Here is a 19,842-nt window from a genome sequence, read left to right as displayed (position 1 = left end):
GGCAAACAAACCATTTGCCAACCCTCCCCCTTCCTGCCTCTGTAAGTGTCTGTTGTCTAGTCGGCACTCTCAGCACCATGGAAACGTGTCAACATACCAAGACATCCAAACTTTACACAAGGACTCTGATTGGTGATCTGCTATCGGGGAGAGAAGCAGCGGCCTTTCTAATGAACCCAAAGAGTTTGACCCTCCCATTGAGCATGATAGGTTGCATGAACACATACCATGCTGCTCAAGTGCAGTGCAGTGATTTCCCTCAGAGCGCATACATCGAGTCTGAAAACAAAGCAACACATTTGTAAAAGGCAGGAAAGTATATTTTGCTCAGCGTCACCATTACTCAGCGTCACAGTCCCCGGTGCATGGGAAGAAGTTGGCCATGGACACGCTGCTGCCTTCTGTGCTGGAGGACGATGACGCAGGAAGTGAGAAGCTGCAGCTGGGAGAGGTAGGAAGCTGACCGTCCGGCCAAGTTCTGCAAACGCTTGAGCAAGGGAAGTGTGAACAACCAGGTAGGCAGCTGGAGTCTTGTCGGACTCGTCGGGCAGATTTTTCGATTTTCATGAAGTCTGACATTGATTAAGACGTAGGAGAGGGACTTGGTGAGAATCCAAAGTATGTTCTTGACCTGCAAGAGTATATTAAGAGACATCAAGACATAACACCATCTCTAGACACATCTCAGCACTTTCCTTGAGAAAGGAAAAAAAGTCCAAAGACCTATTTTCTTTTCATAGATCGCTCTTTTGACCTGTGTACGTGCATGAATTTATTAAATAGAGGGGACTCAGAGTGTCACCCTGAAAGTCTTTCCTCAATTACTCTTTTATTTAGTCTAATCACAGGGCTGCACGCTCTACAGTAAGTGTCAGGAATACAGCAGTCCTGAAAATAACAATAAATGGCATTGCCGACTGAGAAATGAAGAGAACATGCCATAGGCCTAGAAATAAAGGGGAGTGAGAGACGGCAAACGCTGGAGAAAGATGTTAAAGGGAGGTGTGAAGAAAGGAGTAGGAGGGAAAGTAAGTAGTTACAAAGACCGGGAGGACGGAGGGATGCAAGCTCAAAGAGACACATTGATGGACTCGCTTGTCCAACGTGTTGGTATCTGTTTTATTCTCCTGGTAGCAAATCCATCCAATCTCCTCACTCCGGCTGCCAGCAACCGCCAGCTTTGAGGAGTCACGATGTCTTACTTTCTCATTCTCCATCCAGCGAAGAGTGAGCCGGACAGGGGTCGATGTGCGTGGGCCAAAGGACCAACGCTCGAGTCCTGACGGGAATGTGCTAGACGGAGGTGAAAGCGAGGGTGAAGAGGAGGAGGAGGAGGAAGAGAATGAAGAGGAGGAGCTCGGAGGAGAAGAGCGTGTGCTCTCTGATGAGAACTACGACACAGACTTGGAGCTCGGAGGTAAAAAGGAGAGATAATAAAAAAGGGTGGGGAAGTTATCAAATTCGATGACGAAGGATGTGATGCTCCCTCTTATGTTTGAAATTGAATCAGTTGATTCTGTTCTTTTCTGTCTGAAATAATATTCCATACAGTGGGTTTTTTTTTAGTACTTTGACATTGAATCCTAATTTGATCTCGAGCAGAACATGCATACAGGACATGCATCCTGTCGCCCCATGTGTTAATCGTTTCCATCTTCTCAATCTCTAAGTGATTTCAGAAAAAAAGAAAAAAACAGTAACTCCTACGCACGCCTGCCCACACACGTGAAGCCCTGTTCTGCATCTTAATGATTTCATCCAGGTCTTTTGTGTCGGGCTTCCTTTTCACCAGAAGTGAAAACCATCTGATATGAATGAGCTCCCCCTGACGGGGTGAAATCAGCCACGAGGGAGTTTTCAATATCACACTCAAAAGGAAGGTCCTCCCCCGGGGGGAGATTGGCCACATCTCTCCTTTTACAAAGATGTATTGATAGCGAACAATTCAGACAGCTATTGTCTTTATTCATATTGCAGATGATGAGGAGGAGGCGTGTGACCCCGCGGGGCAGACATGCTACATGGAGGCGTGTGAAGCGTTACAGGTGGCACCTGTCTCTTACTTCCTGCAGCACATGCAAAACAGCGAGCTGTCCATGATGCATCGTGGTCTGGGGCCTCAGGTACTTTAATCAAGAGTTCGGGATTGTATGAAAATGAGTAGAGGGTGAGGATTGGGGGAGTGTTGTGTATTTTAGTCTGACTTTTGGGGGAGAGCAGGGGAGGGTCTTTATTTATTTATCTATTTTCACTCCAAATGTATAATTTATTATTGATTCATTCTATAATTTTTTTAACTTAGAATCCAGGTACGGGAAAAAAACTATATCAGTGTCCATCAGCTGAGCTGCTCTCGGTGGCCAGGTCAGTCATTCAGTAGTAATAGCAGTTTATTTACACTCATTGTCACATTTGTGTCAGTGAAAAAGCACAAAAAACTATACCACGATCTGCTCAGCGCCGCACAACTGAAAGATAAAGTTAGCAACTACCTGGTGAACACACTGAACAGCTCCCAGAATTACAATTTGAAGGAAGAAATTGAGTCAATGTTGACTTTTGGTTCCATGCGGCACAGAGCAGCCTCCTGTGTGCAAGTCCTGTGTTGACCCACCCAACCACTCTGACCTCCTTACACGCTTCTCCCCGCCGACCAAGATTAGAAGCATATATGTCACAAACAAATGCTACCTGGGAGAAAATAAGTTTCCCCTGAAACGTAATTGGCAATTTAGTTCCACTATGTGACCTCAATTTTTAGGAGATCAGGTTGACTTTTGCCAGGTGGCGAGAAACCTGACTCCAAAAACAATTATAAAGTTGATCTGTAACTGTTGGATTTGTAAAATAGGCAAGTGTCTGATAAATTCACCTCATCACTAAGGTGATTACATGCCAATGTTGTGCTCACATGTTGTTTCTGCTGCCCCCAAGTGGCCCTCCGCTTCACCTGGGCGAAGGTATTCCAATTCAACCTGCCTTCTTGAAAAAGATCTACAAATATTTGATCTCTCTCTCTCACACACACACACACACACACACACACACACACACACACACACACACACACACACCGATATGTTCAGTGAATGACTCATTAATTCAAAGTCACATTCCCCTCATGATAAAGTCTAGGGTGCACTGTGTCAAATCCAATGCAGCCGAGCGTCAAGGAGTCTTTTTCATGCATGTACATATCTTTGCATTACACTTTACATGTAAAATTGCAGAAGTCGAGTCCGTTATAGATCTTGGCAGTACACATTCAAGTGGAGAGACGTTCACCCCTTTGAAGAGAGGTAATGCTGCCGTCATTGATCTGGACTCAGTGAGAGCTCATTAGGCTAATCTGAATTTTAATTTACCTCTGGGGGCAACGTCCTTACTTTTGATCCTAAATGACAGCTAATGCGTTTCACCTTGTGACCAACGTCATTATTGTGTCTACATGTTTTAGCTCTCATACAACCCAGAATATACACACACACACACACACACACACACACACACACACACGGATCTACAAAGACATGATCAAAGGTTCTTTTGGCAGGTTTAGACCAAACAGGAAATCCATTACTACATGTTGAATTGAACTAATGGATCTTACTAAGTGCATGTGTACACAACGATGCTTTATTTACTTTTTACCACATACTCCAGGAAAACTAAATTATATACTATATAGCTTCATTTTAGCCCACAATTCAATTACAATTATCTGTCTATTTCACAATAAATCAGTGTAAAATTGCTCTGTGGATGTACATCTCTGACTGAGCGAAGACTACATCTTCTGCAAATGTGAAAATGAATTGCCCGGAGCTCTTAGCAACCACAGCGTGAGGTTTTTACAGGCTTCCACTAGTCCATAACGCTGCAAATGAAAGTTGATAAAGTAAATCCATTCCTTAACAAGCCATTTCCCGAGGTTTCAGCCTCAGTAAAATCATTCAGACAGATACAATTGGGTTTTAAATAAGTCTTCTCCTGTCAATCACAGGGCGTAAAAGTGAAGTAACAAAGTGCAGCTGCCAAAGGTTATTTGTATAATGTCTTGCAGATTGATGGGCTTCTCACATCTCGGCAGGCATTTAAACACACTATATTCTTTTGCTTTCCTTCTTTTTTTGAAGATCAAGCTAACATAAGGCTTCATGCAGCCAACTTTCTCATTAGCCGTGCTAGAAACTATAATTTTCATGTTCTGCGAGCTTCATTTCTGACCCACGCCTCCACACAGCTCCCTTCTGCTTCATTTGTCTCACGCAGGTTTAATATCCCCCTCCCTCCCGCCCTCCCTCTCCCTCTCTCTCGCTCGCTCTCTGCCCACCTGCATCAGTGCATCTACTCTTTTTAACTGGAATACAGATAAGAAAATGTACTGCAGTGAACAAAACAGAAGAAATTCACTTTGGTTGTGTGTTTGCAGGGCACCAAAGCACTGGCAGTTCCCCTGGTAACCAACACTTCAATACTCAGACTGAACCTGCGAGATAATTGGATGGAAGGAATGGGCGGAGCTGCTGTAGCCGAGATGTTAAAAGAAAATTGTTACATTACAGGTGGTTTTCCTGGGCTCTCAAGCATGCACACATTTTCTCTTCCTTTTCCCTCACTCCGTTTCACTTTTTTCCCCGCAAAAGTGCCCCCCCCACTCCCACGCATACGCCACGCTCACCCCAATTATACGTCATATATATCTGGGGTCCGCGTTTAATATTAGTGCAGTTCAGGGATGCTATGGAGGGATCTATGGAGAATGACTCCTGTGAGTCATGCGGGCTTTAAACTGCCTTTGTCATGCACCACTGTTCAACTTTTAGGGGTAATCCAATTTTATGAATATATGCAGTATAACAGATTATTAGCCGACGTATATTTTAGCTGATGCTGCAGCAGACATTAGCCGACACAGCATTTTAATGGAAGCCTATTTTTCAAATGAATAGATAAACAAAAATGAAAACTCTGAAAAGTTAGAGATGAGTCGTCATTAGTTTTGCAAAAACCATAGCATTGGACAAAACAAAAAAGTTCCCAGCAGATGATGGTGCTTAATGACAAGCTTAATGAAAAGCTTTTGAATCATTCAGATTTAAGATGAAGTGCTCTGTATCTCTTCCCAGAGGGCATTTCCTCAAAACAGGGAAAATAGCATGTGAGAGTTATATGATTACAAATATTCACAATTTACCAACGAAGCCAAACTGACGAAAGGGAAGGAGTGACCAATACTAACTTTTTTGTGAAACACTCACTTCAGTCAGCTTCTCCTGCCACAAATTGTTAATTTAACCGGCTTTTTTCCATCCAAACATCACCTGTGTACCTGTGTGTTAATCCCAGAAGTGGATTTATCCAACAACAATCTTGGGGATTATGGGGCGAGAGCCGTCGCCGGCATGCTTAAGGAGAACAGCAGCCTGGTGAGCCTCAATCTGTCCGGAAACAACTTCACAGACCGGTCGGCTGAGCAGCTCGGTCCTGCGCTGATTGCCAACTCCAAGCTACAGCACCTCGACCTTAGCCACAACGCTCTGGGAGAGCGTGCAGGTAGCAAAGCAATTAGTTAGATATAGTAACGGTCACATATTTTCTGTGAGGCCTTGCCCTTTCAAAGTATGGAACAGTACCCCTGGCTACCATTTTTATTAGGTTGATATTAAAAGATCTACTCTGGAGATACATATTTTCACATACTTTGCATTAGCAGCACCAGATAACTGAACTTCAGAACCCAGAAATTAGAGATGTGAGGAATGAGATGACAATGAGTCATGTTTCTTTCTACAGATATCACTCTCTCTCTCTCTCTCTCTCTCTCTCTCTCTCTCTCTCGTTGTGCTTTCTAACAGACAGTTTGCTTTTCGCACTTCAGTTTAATTTGGAACACTATACGAAAAAAGTATATAGACACTTGATAAAACGCTTGCAGACACTAAATCATTACACCCAGATGTCGTTGTTGAACATCTCAGGCCTGACTAACATTTGACATTCCAGTTGATCCCGAAAATGTTGCATATGCCTGAAGTCAATCCTCGAAGTTGAAAGGGGCTAAATGTGAAATTCATAGCATTAATACCGCAGCAAACAATTACTTGCAGTGTAAAGATATAATGGAGTAATGTCTACCTGAGCACAGAATGTCTGTTGTAATCTGAGCTTCTTTGTGCTGTGTTTACACTGCTGGGCCGGCCAGACAGACATGTTGGTGCATGCCAGTCTCTTTGTTGTGCCCCACTGGCTGATTAATGGCCGCCACCCTGCACTGCGCTCACATGGTGATTGCTGCTGACCCACAGCATCGTTGCATTGCACCAACACGGAATTCAGAGCATATCTATTGCATACGACTGTATCGACGATCGGAGCGACTTGTCAATCAGAAGGCAGCCACGCCCTAAAACATACCCTGTTCTGACGCCATCATTTTCTAAATGATCATCATGCTGTAATGACAAAGACTTGAAATTAGCGATTGAGATCATAAACTCATCTTCACAATGTTTACCAAGGTAATAAATCAAGTGAGAAGTAGGGTCATTTTCTCATGTACTTCGATACAATCAGACTTCTTTTTGTAACCAGAGGAGTCGTCCCCTGATGGCCATTAGAGAGAATGCAAGTTGAGGGCACTTTTACATTGGCTTCACTTCTCAGTCCTCAAGGTTGCCCCGCCTGTTGCCTCCAAACGGCTGTCAACCTGGAGACAGCTGAGCCAGCGGCTAGTAGCTAACGGCGCTGACAGAGCTAACAGTGTTTACTTGAGGGGGAACCGGAGGGTGTGGACGGCGTTATTAGCAATAACCGCCCTATGAGCGTAGTGCAGAGCGGCAACCATTAGTTAACCGGTGGGGCACAACAGAAATACTCGCATGCACTATATGCACGCAAAGACGGCCCGGCTATGTAAACAAAGCACATTTTACATTGCATTTGGTTGTTTGCTGCTATATTAATGCTCTGAATTTCAAATTTAGCCCCATTCAACTTCAGACTGTCAACAAATTTGGAAGCACGTTATTGTCTAAAATAAAATTGTATCCTGCAGCATTAAGATTTCCATGAATTTCCCTTAGAGCACAAACATATTTGGACAGATAGTAGTTTCTGCCATATTAAATGATAAATGATGATAAATGAATATGCATTAAAGCCCTCTAAAACTGAGCAAATACTATTATGAGTGCAGTATAATTTAATATATGTGATTACTGGTATCTACTATCATTAGAATTTGGGAAAACCATTAGCCTTATCGCTAAGCAGTCACAGGACAGCAGGCAGCAGCAGACAGTGGCATTCAAAGGTCAAGAACATTTCGCCTTCATTAAAACCTCTTTCAATTATCATGTGGATGAGCTTTCCAACAGGCACCTTGCGGAAGAATGGCAAACCCGGATACAATGAGCATCTGATGTGGTAATTCAAAATAACTGTCTGTGGGAAAGGGGACACCATCTTGTCTCAGTGTCATGTGTGCGGCTATGATTCATCCCCCCATATTCAATTTTATTTCCTCCACTGCTGAAATATCAAAGGACATCCAAGTGCTTGTTGAGCGCTCTCTTCCATACAGCAGAGAGAAAGTATACCAATCAAACACTCTGACATTCATGCTATGGTTTTATTGCTTTTTCCATCATGCACAGTAAGAGTGTTTTTTTTTTCTATTATTATGAACCGCTGAGTGCTGTGCACATTCTTATCCTTGGGATAAAGTGGGTGAGATGATGATGGGGATGGTTCTCTTTGGGTCTTCTGCCTCTACGGCCCTCACTCACTTGTGCTTTTAGGCTGTGATAACACACACATACACCATCTCAGTGAAATCTACTGTGGATGAAACACATTGGTCCCAGAGAGTGTAGAAGTGAGTATTTGATTTTGAATAAATACTTCTTATCAGACTTTCTTACCACTAAAATATCTTTCATTTGAGATTTTCTTCCCTGGCATCAGTCTGAATGTGAAGGATTTTCCAAAATCAGATTTCTACTATTTGAGAAATTGTCACAATCGCTTACAAACTGACTTATAATAATGGTTTATACTTTACTTAAATATTTTATGTGTGTCATAAATTGTCCTTATTTGTTTCCATCCCAAGGCAAACACCTGGGAGACTCTCTGTCAGAGAACACAGGGCTGAGATCACTAAGTCTGGCCTGGAACTGCATTCGAGGGAGAGGAGCTGTGATGTTGGCCAATGGCCTCGGGGTAATACAGCCTGAAATCAATGTTTGAAAATATTAAATTACTTTTTTAACTCAGGGAAGACAAAAGAGGATCTACAGGTAATATACAGTGAAAGGAAATAAATGAAAGAATCATACAAGTCAAATTTAGAACTTTGCTTATGTCAGATTGAATAGCACTTTTTAAAACCAAATTTGGCCATACATCTTGTATCAGTTATGTAAACCCCATCACATAATTATTTATGGCCATGAATATCCTGCTACACCCTCCACTCCTCTGGGAAGGCCTTCCACAAGCTTTTTGAACATGGCTGCAGGGATTTGCTCGCCTTCAGCCGCAATATCATCGGTGGGGTCGGACACTGATGTTGGCCGATAACGCCTGGCACACAGTCCAGTTCCTCCCAAATGTTTGGATTTTGAGGTTTGGGGTTGAGATCAGGGCTATTTGCAGGCAGGTCAAATCCTTTAACACCAAACTGGGAAAACCGTTTCTTCATGGAACTGCCTTTGTGGAAGAGGCCGTCGTCATGTTGGATAAGGAAAGTGTCTTACCCAAACTGTTGCCACAAAATTGCACTACTGTCTGAAGTATCATCACATAGTGAAATGTCCCTTTATCTGAACTATATTCTAGTGACACTGTTTTGAATTTGTAAACAAAACTTGCATATTAAGTTCAATAATATGATTGAGGAAGATAGTTTATTGTATATCATAACATGGCTATTTTGCTTATCCCAGTGGTCAGGTATTCATTAATCCTCTCACAGCAGGAGAGACAGAGTAGAAGCAGTTTATCTTAATGACCAAGATGATCAAGGGGACGCCGATCAGTAAGCTGCACTGACAGTTCTGATTGATTATAGTCTGAGAGGCTGATTACATCACTTTTAATCAAGGTCTTCCTTTGGTCCTCGGTTAATCATCTTAGAGAACGTGTTCAAGTTGTACTTGCATCAGAAATCTTTACCAAAGACTAATTATTTTCTGTTTTTTTGTTTAGGGAAACATTTTCCTCAGGACAGTGGATCTGACATTTAATGGCTTTGGTAAAGAAGGAGCCATTGCTCTAGGACAGGCTCTGAAAGAGAATGCTATTTTGGAGGAGTTGAATGTGAGGTACAAGGCTTTGTTCTCTTGGTATCTGGTAATCAGATTATTTTTTCACTGAGTTAAAAGGGACAAAGGTTGGAAGTTCAGATCATTCTTTCGTAAATAAAAAATGAGAGTTTTACCTTGTTTGAAAAAACTAACTAATAAATCTAATAAATCTTAAACAATGTTTTTTTTTAAATCTTTACCATAAACAAAGTTCAAGCAAGTCAGTTTCTTCAGCCTCTCTTTTAACTTCTCAAGCAAAACAAAGCTTGCTTCACAAATTCCCAGTCATTTGTGCTACATGGATGAATAATGCCTTTTAAAAAATAACACTTTATGATTGCTTCCCTCACACTCCAACACAGTTTTTTTTTTGTTCTCTCCATTTTGTTTCTCACCACAGTAGCAACCGAATACCCCCTGAAGGAGCTATCCACCTAGCCATGGGCCTCAAAGTAAACAAGACAATCAAATCCCTGAATGTAAGATGTTGAAAGATTGGTTCTAGCTTCAAAGACAATGGGGAGCATCAGTGGATAAAATGGGATAACTAAATGGATCACTGTACTTTGTTTTAATGTCTTAATGTTTCTCAGGGGCTCATCTTAACTGCCTGTAACAAGTCACTGATAGAAAAGAAGTTATGGTGAAGATGGACATTGAAATTGAGTTACGGCTTGAGCATTTAAAATTGATTAAATTAGCACTCCTGAATTGAAAATAGAGTTTGGGTGTTTGGTGAAAGTCTGAAAACTCACTATGATCTGGAAAACCTAGGCAGTTCAAGATTTAAATCAGTTGGTTAAAAGTACCAAAGTTCAAAGACACAATCCAATTTGCATCTGCATTAGTGGCAGCTAATTACTGACATTGTTGTCAATTGCTTTTTTTTCTTCTTTTTCTTCTGCATCTAGTCTATTTCTATGTTTATTTGTTTGAGATAGACAGTAAATCACACAAGTGTGTGGATGTGTTAAAAGTAGTCTAGAATTGCTAGCTGGATAGCTGCTGGTCAGTTCTTAAAGGAATAGTTTGACACTTTACTTGCTACCTGAAACATGCGTACTTGCCAAGAGAAGATCCGTACCATGCATATCTAAATATGAAGTTACTGCTAGCAGTCAGTTAGCTTAGCATTTTTGCACTTCCGGTGTAGGTACTACTCGGGGTCCTGCTTTTACAGATGACGCTCACACATTATGATTGGCTGAATGTTGGAGAGATCAAACTGTCTCGCATGGGCGCCCATAAGTGCTGCCCCTATTCTGCGTCTGTTTGGCTATACCTTTCCAGTTACTGAACGCTAACGTTAGCCTAGCTATGATGCCATCCGGTGTTACAAACTAGCCATGTCCATGAAAAGAGCCGTTGTTCCCATAGTGCGACGGTAGGCTACCTGGTCAAACAAGCGGGAAGTTGTTTTTACAATTTCCATACACAATTTCATCTTTGAATTAACTTCTGAGAATTTTTGAGACGAGAAATCAACTGTGTCGATTTTGAATACTAAATTATCTTTTTTCACTAAATAAAGGAAATAGAATTTGTTATTTGTGAGCTTTATTTGTTTGGGGGATTTTGCAACAAATGGACAGAGCCGGGCTCGCAGTTTCCCTCCGTTTCCTGTCTTTATTTACATTAAACTCTCTGCCAGAACGCACATTAGTGTGTTTCCCAAAATGCTGAACGATTAAATATGGCTATGTCTAATAGGAGGCTTATTTTGAGATGACATAAGGAGAGGGAGTCAATTCTAAAACTCCATAATATCCTTAAAGTGTCTTTCATCACAATTTTAACAGCAGTAAAGCCAAAGTAAAGAACCCAATCTGTGGCAGTCTGGACATATTCTTACATAATGTGTGTCTGTGACCAGATGGGGAGGAACCCCATCCAGAATGCTGGGTGCTATAGGATCCTAAAGTCTCTACAGGAAAACCCAGATTCAGCCATGGAGAAGTTAGACTTTTTGGTAACTCACATATTCCACCCCTCTAAGAGACTTTCTGTGAATCTTCTTCTTTTGAAACTTATTCACGCTCTTTTCTGTTTCGCTCTCTCTAGGACATCACAGTGAACCAGGATTTCGAAGATTTGTATACGGCAGTGAAAGAAATATTCCCCGCGCTTGTAGTAAATCATGGGGGCAGAGTTGGCGCATTCAGAAAAGCAAAAGCGTGAAAAGTGTTACTGTAATTGCTGTACTTTTATGCCAGGAAAGTTGAAACGAGTCTCGTGGACGTTTTCATCGACAGATGAACCAAATGATGGAGACATGCAAGGATATCATTTTTAAAAGATGTAATTTTTTGAAAAAGTCATCCGAGCATATTCTTCTGAATAAAATACATTCATAGCAAATAAAACTTGTTAAATACCCAATCAATTTATTTAAGGTTAATCAGGGATAGTTTGAATAACACAGTACTGCATGTGTGCATGCTTGAAATATAGTGTTAGAGTCATTGAACACAGGCATACAATACAGGTATTGAGTATGATTCTTTTTAGGTATGATCTGATTTGATGTTATATAATGTCAGTGGGTAGAATGATGGAGGGGATCAGAGAGCACCGCATTGTGTATGAAAAGATGTGAAAGTGGGTTGAACAAAAAGGATTTAAGTACTGCATGACTAGTCTAATAGAACCTGCTTTGAAAGAATGATCCACTGTTAGATAAGAGACCTGTTTACTGCAGCGGGACAACTCAAACACTGTTAGATACAGTAAGCTGTCATTTGGAGACATGTAGCGCTCCCACATACACCCAAAAATGATCTGCCATGACTGAGCCCAGTCATTTCATTGCATATTATTAAAGAAAAAAAACAACTTTTAATATAAGGCTACGTATGTATTTGTATAACAGCATAGACATTGCATGGCGTAGTTAGGTTTATTTGTAGTATTTGAAAGATGTTTTTTAAGTGCAATGTCGAGGTACTTAATGTTGCCTACTTTGTTCTGTGCAACTACATGGCTCATGGGAAGGATTTTCAATGCAAAATAATTTCCCAATTTAAAAAAAAGAAGATAGCAGCGAATGGACCAGTTGCAAAACTATAGTTATAACTATTCAGATAATACATTCAGTAATCTAGTTTAAGTCTCTGAAAGAGGTTATCTCACATAATGTATGATTTTACTCATGATGTTTGTTTGTACAGTTTACTATACTTTCAGGGATGTAAGTGACTCAACTTTATGCTGAATGCAGGTTTTTTAGTTATTGCTAAAGTCTTGTTGCTGTTTGGTGACATATAAATATGATATCCAAAGCATTAAGGATGCGAATAATTATAATAAAGTTGAATAAAACACAGGTGTTATTCATAGGCTACAACTGAGGCACTAAGCTGTTTCTGGTATAAGATTTCAAAACGTCTTTCAGCAACAAAGTCATTTTTTTTCCTTTTAAGTTGCTCATTATCTCAACTAATCAGGTCTGATCGATTGTGCGCATTGATCCCTTTGTCCTGCGTCACAGAGCCACGCGCGTGTTTTTAAATCTCCGCTGGGCTCACCATTATAAATACATTTTACTTACTTACTTACTTACCATTATCAGGGTGATCAGGGTTGGCCATCAATACATCACAGACGGGTCGAGTAAACATTAACCAGCCCAGTGTGTGTGCGTGTTCACGTGTGAGACCAAGTCTTTTACTTCACAGAGCAACATGGCGACGACTATTACCTCTGTGTGGGCTAAAGGACAGAAGCTGTTCAAGTATTCTGTGAATCTGAACCAAGCGACCAGGTAAAGAAGTTTACTTTAATGTAAGGAGCGCTGTTACAGTGCTGCTGACGATGCATTTTAAACTTGAAGAAAAATGTATATCTAAATGTGACTCTCAAAAACTAAAACATACTTAAACAGACTTTTCTGTGTTTGCTGTACGGGACATTAAACCAAGCTTTAACCGCTTTGTAACTGTCGCTTTTTCAGCCCTCACCTTATTAACTTCATATTAATATTTGTCTTTATCAAGTGTAACACATTATATTGTGAGTCTAAATGATATGGTGAATCGATGCGTGTGTGTATCACATAATGCTCTGAGTTGGGGTCATTAATAACAAAACAAACAGGCAGTTTGCCTTCTTTGTTTTTTTGCTGGACCTCTGAACTTTGTCCCATGAAGCTGACACTGAATGTAACCGACCTTATCTCTGCCTCCACACTGTATGCATTTCCTCTGTGGCTGGCTGTTTTTAAAAAACACTCATTTCTGGCTTGTTGCCAGGCCTATTTTATTTTTTTTTTTTTGACAGGGAGCCATGGGAAATGCATTTCTAATTATAGTTCCCAATTAAAGTCATTGGCCCTTAAGGATATTAAAAAGAGAAATCTGGCTGACCTTGGAAGTTTGTGGATTTTAGAATAATAAATAAAGCCTTGGAAAATGTTTGTGAATCAAAAGACGGCCTTGAAAGTGACAAATATAAGTAAATAAATACACAATAGAGCTCCCAAATCCATAAGTGGGCATGTACCAACTATTCTCTTTGGGCTGCTCTTGGTTCAACACTTCACACCCTGTGAAAAAATTCACAAATTCAGATTAACGTTGACATTGACGCAACTTTAAAATGGTTTAAAAAAAGAATGAGTTTATAAGTAGCTATGAAGGTCATTTAAAAAAAGTGTGTTGGAGCTGTTTTTAACAATCTATATATACAGTATATATAGCTCTGTATATAATATTGAACTTATTTTAATATCAATTTGTTTTTGTGATTATGAGCCATAAATAAGTAATGTATAATGTGGATAGTATAACCGGTGGGTTAGTCATTGTTTGCTTTAGTGCCACTATGATAGTATTTTCCAGCTCACTAACTTCAGGACAGTTCCTTAAACTCGTATTTCTCTGCTCTCTAACTTTGACAGACAGTTATTCATGTTGAAATACTAATTGGAGCTCCGTAGATTGTAACAATAGTTCTTAAAGTGAATGATATTCCCCTTTTATTTCACTCCAGAGTGGGTGAGAAGAAGTTTTATGCTGAAGACACAAGCAACGACATTCAGCCCACTGACTCATACAGTATGCATGTTTTGGTTTTTTTGTATCAAAGGATATTAGCATGACTATCTTTTAGCACATATGTCACGCATATCTCCACCATCCTTTTAAGTTTTTATTTTTTTAATATCGACAACTTTTATGTTGTTGCTTTGAGCCTTTGTGAAACTTTCTTTTATCTTGTTTCTGTGTAGGAGTTTTTCAGAGAATGGCGACAAAGGCTGGCTCCGTTCCATATTTGAGCACAAAGTCGATGCCAGGAAAGATGCCCACTCCAACCTGCTGTCAAAGAGAGAGACCAGCAACCTGTACAAAATCCAATGTAGGCACAAGATCTTTTACTTACTTTTCAAGTGGCAGCGCATGTTCTTTAAAGCGTGAGGCTGCAGGAGGCTGAACGCAAGTGAACGTGATGCAGTCACATCATATCATAATGAAGGGGATTCTGTCTCGTGTCTCGACAGTCGAACATCCGTTTGTTCTTGAAGAAAAAAAAAAGGGCAAAATAAATAATGTTCATTAAATTGAATCCGGAATGGCCTCAGTGACCTCAGAGAATAACTGAAAGTAACACGAGAAACAAACAGTGGACTGCAAATGTAACAAGTCCTTATTATACATGTGAAACGTACAGGCAGCAACAAGTTATTCTAGTGTGATGTAGCCAGTCTGTGATGTTTTCAAGGCGACATCCCACATTTATTTCTCCTGCTTTTCTTTAGAGTCTGTGGTGATAACTGTGTCTGTCTCTCGCAGAGAAATCTATCGTTCTTCGCAGGGCTTTGATCTTTTTTGGTGGCGTACGTCACACCATGTAGGGATTTCAATTTGAGCACTCTATCAGCCGTAGCCTATAACCTATTGAGAGCGAATCAGTTTTGTATATAGAAGTCTTCGCTGAATCGGAGTGTGAAATTACTTTGTTGAAGAATTTGATGTTTGCTTGTATTTAAAAATGAAGAAGAAGAAAAAAACACCCATTTTTGAAAAGTCTGTCTGTCTCTGTCTTTTTTTTTTCAGTTCACAACGTCAAACCAGAGTGCCTGGAAGCATACAACAGTCTAGAGTGAGTGTGTTCACTGCTTTAAAACATCCCCTGCATTAACTGCACCAGTCAAGTTAAGTTCTGTCAATACTATATTAAAATAAACTTTATATACATCCATACAATCTGAAAAATTAGGTAAATTATGCTTTTCAGCTAATAAGTTTCGCACATTCAAAAGATGGACATTATTCCATAGTATTCTTCAGAGTAATTTTGCGTAAAATTGAAGTAATTTTGGGTGAAACAATAAGTTGTGTCTCTGGGTGCCCTCTAGTTGGGCGTTGTGGTGAAGTAACAGCATATTTATAACTGCTGCTGTCACACAATGTGTGAAGATTTTTTGCATCTTCTTTCGTGCTGCCCCTTTAGGGCCGAGGTGCAAAACAGGCTCCATCAGGACCAGGATTACCCATGTGAGGTGGTGGGAAGCTGGAATACCTGGTACGGAGAACAGGACCAAGCTGGTAAGCGGGAAAAAATGACTAAAACATGGTGAGAAGAGTCTTGTTGCTCTTGTCTCTGCTTTTCCGTCTCAAGGCCTCATGAACGACACCATTTGATTCAAGTAGCTGGCTGTAAATTGTTTGGCAGAGCCTCACAGAGAAATGTACTGACACTATAGCAGATGACTCACCGCCAACACTTCTCCTTGTACATATGATCATTTACAGTGTATACCATACATTAACAGCACTCGGTGACAACAAGAAGTGATCCCATGGTGATGGAGGCGCTGTGCGTCTGTGTTGTGTGGGTGGCATCAGTCCTCACGCGGTGCTACAGTGACATCTGCTGGTTTGTTCCTCGCAGTGCATCTATGGCGGTACAGAGGAGGCTACCCAGCGTTGACTGAATGTCTGATGAAGTTGGACAACAACAAGGTTGACTGAACTGTTTCTTGATATTTTACTTTGTCAGACAGAATAGGAAGTTCAAGAAAAGGCTGATATTTTAAGTGCAGCTTAGAATATAATTTCACACTGCAATAGAAAAAGCACTGTGTAGTATATCTTTGTATATTCTTATTATACATTATTTTTTTTTATCTCTCTCTTCAGGAGTACGAAGAGTTTCGGAGAGAGAGGGCTAAAATGTTAATTTCAAGGCGAAATCAGCTCCTTCTGGAGTTCAGTTTCTGGAATGAACCCGTGCCCAGACCAGGACCCAACATCTATGAAATGCGAACCTATAAACTCAAGGTACCCACATATATTACACACATTACAATTGCATGACACGTGACAAGTATCTGAATATAGCTCCATTGATTTTATTTGAGTTCTAAGAGACTTTACACAGTTAATCAGTCAGTTCTCTCAGTTGTGTAACATGTATTTTTACTATAAATATAACACAAATGTAATGCCTCTCTACATAATAAGACTACAGATAACATACAGTTGCAGAGCTTTATTAAACTCTAACGGTTTACAAATTACATGTTTTCTGAAGATCTCTATAACTGTTAGGAGTACAGCAATTGTCCTCTTATCTCTCTTTATCAGCGAGGCATATCTCAGCTTTTAGATCAGCTATTGACAAGACGCATTTTGACTGCATTGTTTTTGATAAACAAGACGTTGCAGCACACATTAATGCCAAGAGGTTTGCATGAATGGAGCAGCGCGCCTGATAAAGTGGTTGAAAACACAGCCATGATAAAAATCTGTGTGCAACCAACGCTCTGTTCTTCCTGCATGTGGGCTCATATGTCACATTGAGTAGATTGATCTGTGTAAAATAAATAAGATACGAATGTGCTGTGGGTGGGACTGTGCTGGTTTATATACAAGCACTTTGGCTGATTAGGCTGTATGTGTACATGTAAAATAAGTGTCCTGTGTGAAGGGATCGTGGTGCAATTTATTTAATGTCCTATTTCAGTTCAAAGCTGTGTCAATATTTGACCTTGTGTGTTTCAGCCAGGAACTATGATTGAATGGGGAAACCACTGGTAAGGCTCAACCAGCTTCATTTTCCATCGTAAACATGAAGGAACCAGGTGTTCAGGTCATCATTACACTCCTGAAAATAAAATGAAATGTCTTACAACAGGGCGAGGGCGATCAAGTACAGACAGGAAAACCAAGAAGCAGTGGGCGGGTTCTTCTCACAGATCGGCGACCTTTATGTTGTTCATCATTTGTGGGGTGAGTGTGTAACGTTTTTTCAATAAAATTGACTTGACTCACCGTGTCAAAAAAACAAATGTAGAACAACCTGAGACAATTGTGAATAGTCCAGATAAAGTAGTTTTACACTTGGCCACTTGTTTTTTTGTGATATGCAACCATGTCAATCTTTGACCCGTGTTTCAGTGATGTTGTAATCGAGCAAACACAGTAGCACGGTTAGATGCTGATGTTGACATATGCTACATGAGTGTCAGAATGACTGGCCCCATTCACGAATGACAGCCTCTGACCCATAAAATAGGCAAATTAAATACCCCTAACTATGTAAAGTGTTACCTAGATGTAGGCGGTTTTAAAGGGATTTGTATAACTTTGTATGAGTTTGCTTATAGCTATTTTGCCTCCTCTGTGTCTCGTCAAATTGAAAAAAGTAAACATTCGTTTGCATGTTTCTTTGGCTCCAGCTAAGGTTTAATAACCCAGTTGAACATTATTTGTGCTGCTAGAACAACAGTTTCCCTGAAATCAATTTCTTAAGAATGTTAAAGCTAAATGTTTTGTATGAGCATGGCATGAATTTATTCACACTTAATGTCATATACGGTTTGGTGTCAACTGTGTTTACAGCTTATGAAAGCCTCCTGTCCCGCGAGGAGACCAGGAACTCTGCCTGGCTGAAGGAGGGATGGGATGCAAATGTGTATTATACAGGTAGGAGAGATGCAAACCAACCACACACATACTCCCAAGAAAACAAATGCACCATTAAGCCAAAGGTGATTTAGGGATTTAGATCAATCAATGATTGAAGTTGTGCTTTAACTTCATTTGCTGTTAAAATGATAGCAATAGGAAGTCAGATAGGAGCTATGAGCTACATGTGAGAGTATTCAAATTGAATCAAGATGGAAATCAGATATTGTTGTTTACAATATCAGTGAGTCAACGGTTTAAAAAGACAACTTGTGTATTGAAATATAAAGTTTACTGGACTATCAGATGAGAGTTCAGGCAGAGATCAGTACATATAGTCTGTGGAAAGGAGCAACATAAAAGTATTATCTGGGAAAAACGTGTGAACAGTGAACATGATGCAATGACTGCATTCTAATGAACACACAATACATGTGCTGACCTGTAACACATTGTGGGAAATAATGGGAATTACATCATAATGGTCTGAAGTTGCAACTGGAAAAGTTATACTACGTGTGTGTGTGTGTGTGGGTGGGTGTGTGTGTGTGTGTGTGTGTGTGTGTGTGTGTGTGTGTTAAAATGGAAATTACATTTAATTCCATATTCTTTGAGTTTAAGTTGAACTCTTTTAACACTTTTGTTTCTCTCTGTCTGTCCTCAGTGCCTCTGATCAGAAGCATGGAGTCTAGAATAATGATTCCCACCAAGAGTTCACCTTTGCAATAAGAAGAGGACTGAAACTGAGAACATCTCTCTGACAAAAACTCATTCACCAACGGCCTGAGCAACATGTCGTTTTGTTCTTTTAATCTGCTGGATGATCCGTATTATGTTCAAGTATGTAAAGAAAACCTTTTTTCTGATTCTATATTTGCACAGCGGCCAGATAGTCATGAAAAGCAGCGATGCAGTATTTGTGTGCATAGATTTTGCCTACATGTCTTGAAGTTTAGGTCAAATATTAAAAAATAAGTAATGACAAACTTGCACAATGAAATGCCAAATTATATGCATGTCATTACTTGCATGTATTTTACACTGGATTGAAAAAAATGACATGATTGTGTAGAGCTAGGTGCGGTATGTTTCCTGCTTTTTGTTTTTTATCATGAGTGGTGGTAATGGGCCGTGCATTTCTTTTTCACAATGGAGGAGGAAGAGTCTCCACCCAGCCTTTTATGACTGAATATGAATCACACAGAATGAGACCACAGAGAGCTTCACAGCTGTGACTGTGAAACACATGTTAGATCAAATAAAACTTGTCAGACCTCACTCGTTTAAAACAGCTGATCATTTCACCGATTTAAAATTTACAAAAAGTTATGTAAAGAGCTTCACAGGAGCAAATGTGTGACTTCTGGTATGAGGTGGTTGACTAACACACAGTTCAGTCGTCACAGAACCAATGTTATTAAGACAATGTTTGAAGAGGAAAACTGAAACTTGGGAGTATAACTGCTATAAAAGAAAAACATGAATAGAATGAAAGCTAAACTGTTTTGATGGGTAACAATGTTTTACGCTATCCTTGTGATTCAATTGGGAGATTTGCTTATTGGCTTTCTTACCAAGAGTTAAATGAACAGATCAATACATCATTCATTGCTGTTAAGTGTGAC

At 40.1% G+C, this 19,842-nt stretch overlaps 2 protein-coding genes across 2 annotated transcripts; both read left to right on the top strand.

Moving 5' to 3' along the window:
* Positions 1-382: 382 nt before the first annotated feature.
* Positions 383-11,504, top strand: lrrc74b (leucine rich repeat containing 74B). The gene is given in 10 exon segments (XM_076105018.1): positions 383-451; positions 1,222-1,417; positions 1,978-2,123; positions 4,433-4,565; positions 5,350-5,556; positions 8,117-8,226; positions 9,214-9,329; positions 9,712-9,790; positions 11,185-11,280; positions 11,373-11,504. Coding segments are annotated over 10 exon segments (1,284 nt in total).
* A 1,487-nt stretch (positions 11,505-12,991) lies between these two features.
* Positions 12,992-18,946, top strand: nipsnap1 (nipsnap homolog 1 (C. elegans)). The gene is made up of 10 exons (XM_076104682.1): positions 12,992-13,071; positions 14,536-14,663; positions 15,362-15,407; positions 15,759-15,853; positions 16,200-16,270; positions 16,448-16,588; positions 17,312-17,343; positions 17,445-17,539; positions 18,152-18,235; positions 18,882-18,946. Exons 1-10 carry the CDS (start codon positions 12,992-12,994, stop codon positions 18,944-18,946), a joined length of 837 nt encoding a protein of 278 aa, XP_075960797.1.
* Positions 18,947-19,842: the final 896 nt, after the last annotated feature.

This window comes from Anarhichas minor, unplaced genomic scaffold (assembly GCF_050575085.1).
Source record: "Anarhichas minor isolate MPS153535 unplaced genomic scaffold, ASM5057508v1 ptg000030l, whole genome shotgun sequence".
Lineage (NCBI taxonomy): Eukaryota > Metazoa > Chordata > Actinopteri > Perciformes > Anarhichadidae > Anarhichas > Anarhichas minor.
The sequence above is the reverse complement of the archived record's forward strand: the minus strand, read 5'-3'. Positions and strand labels throughout refer to the sequence as shown.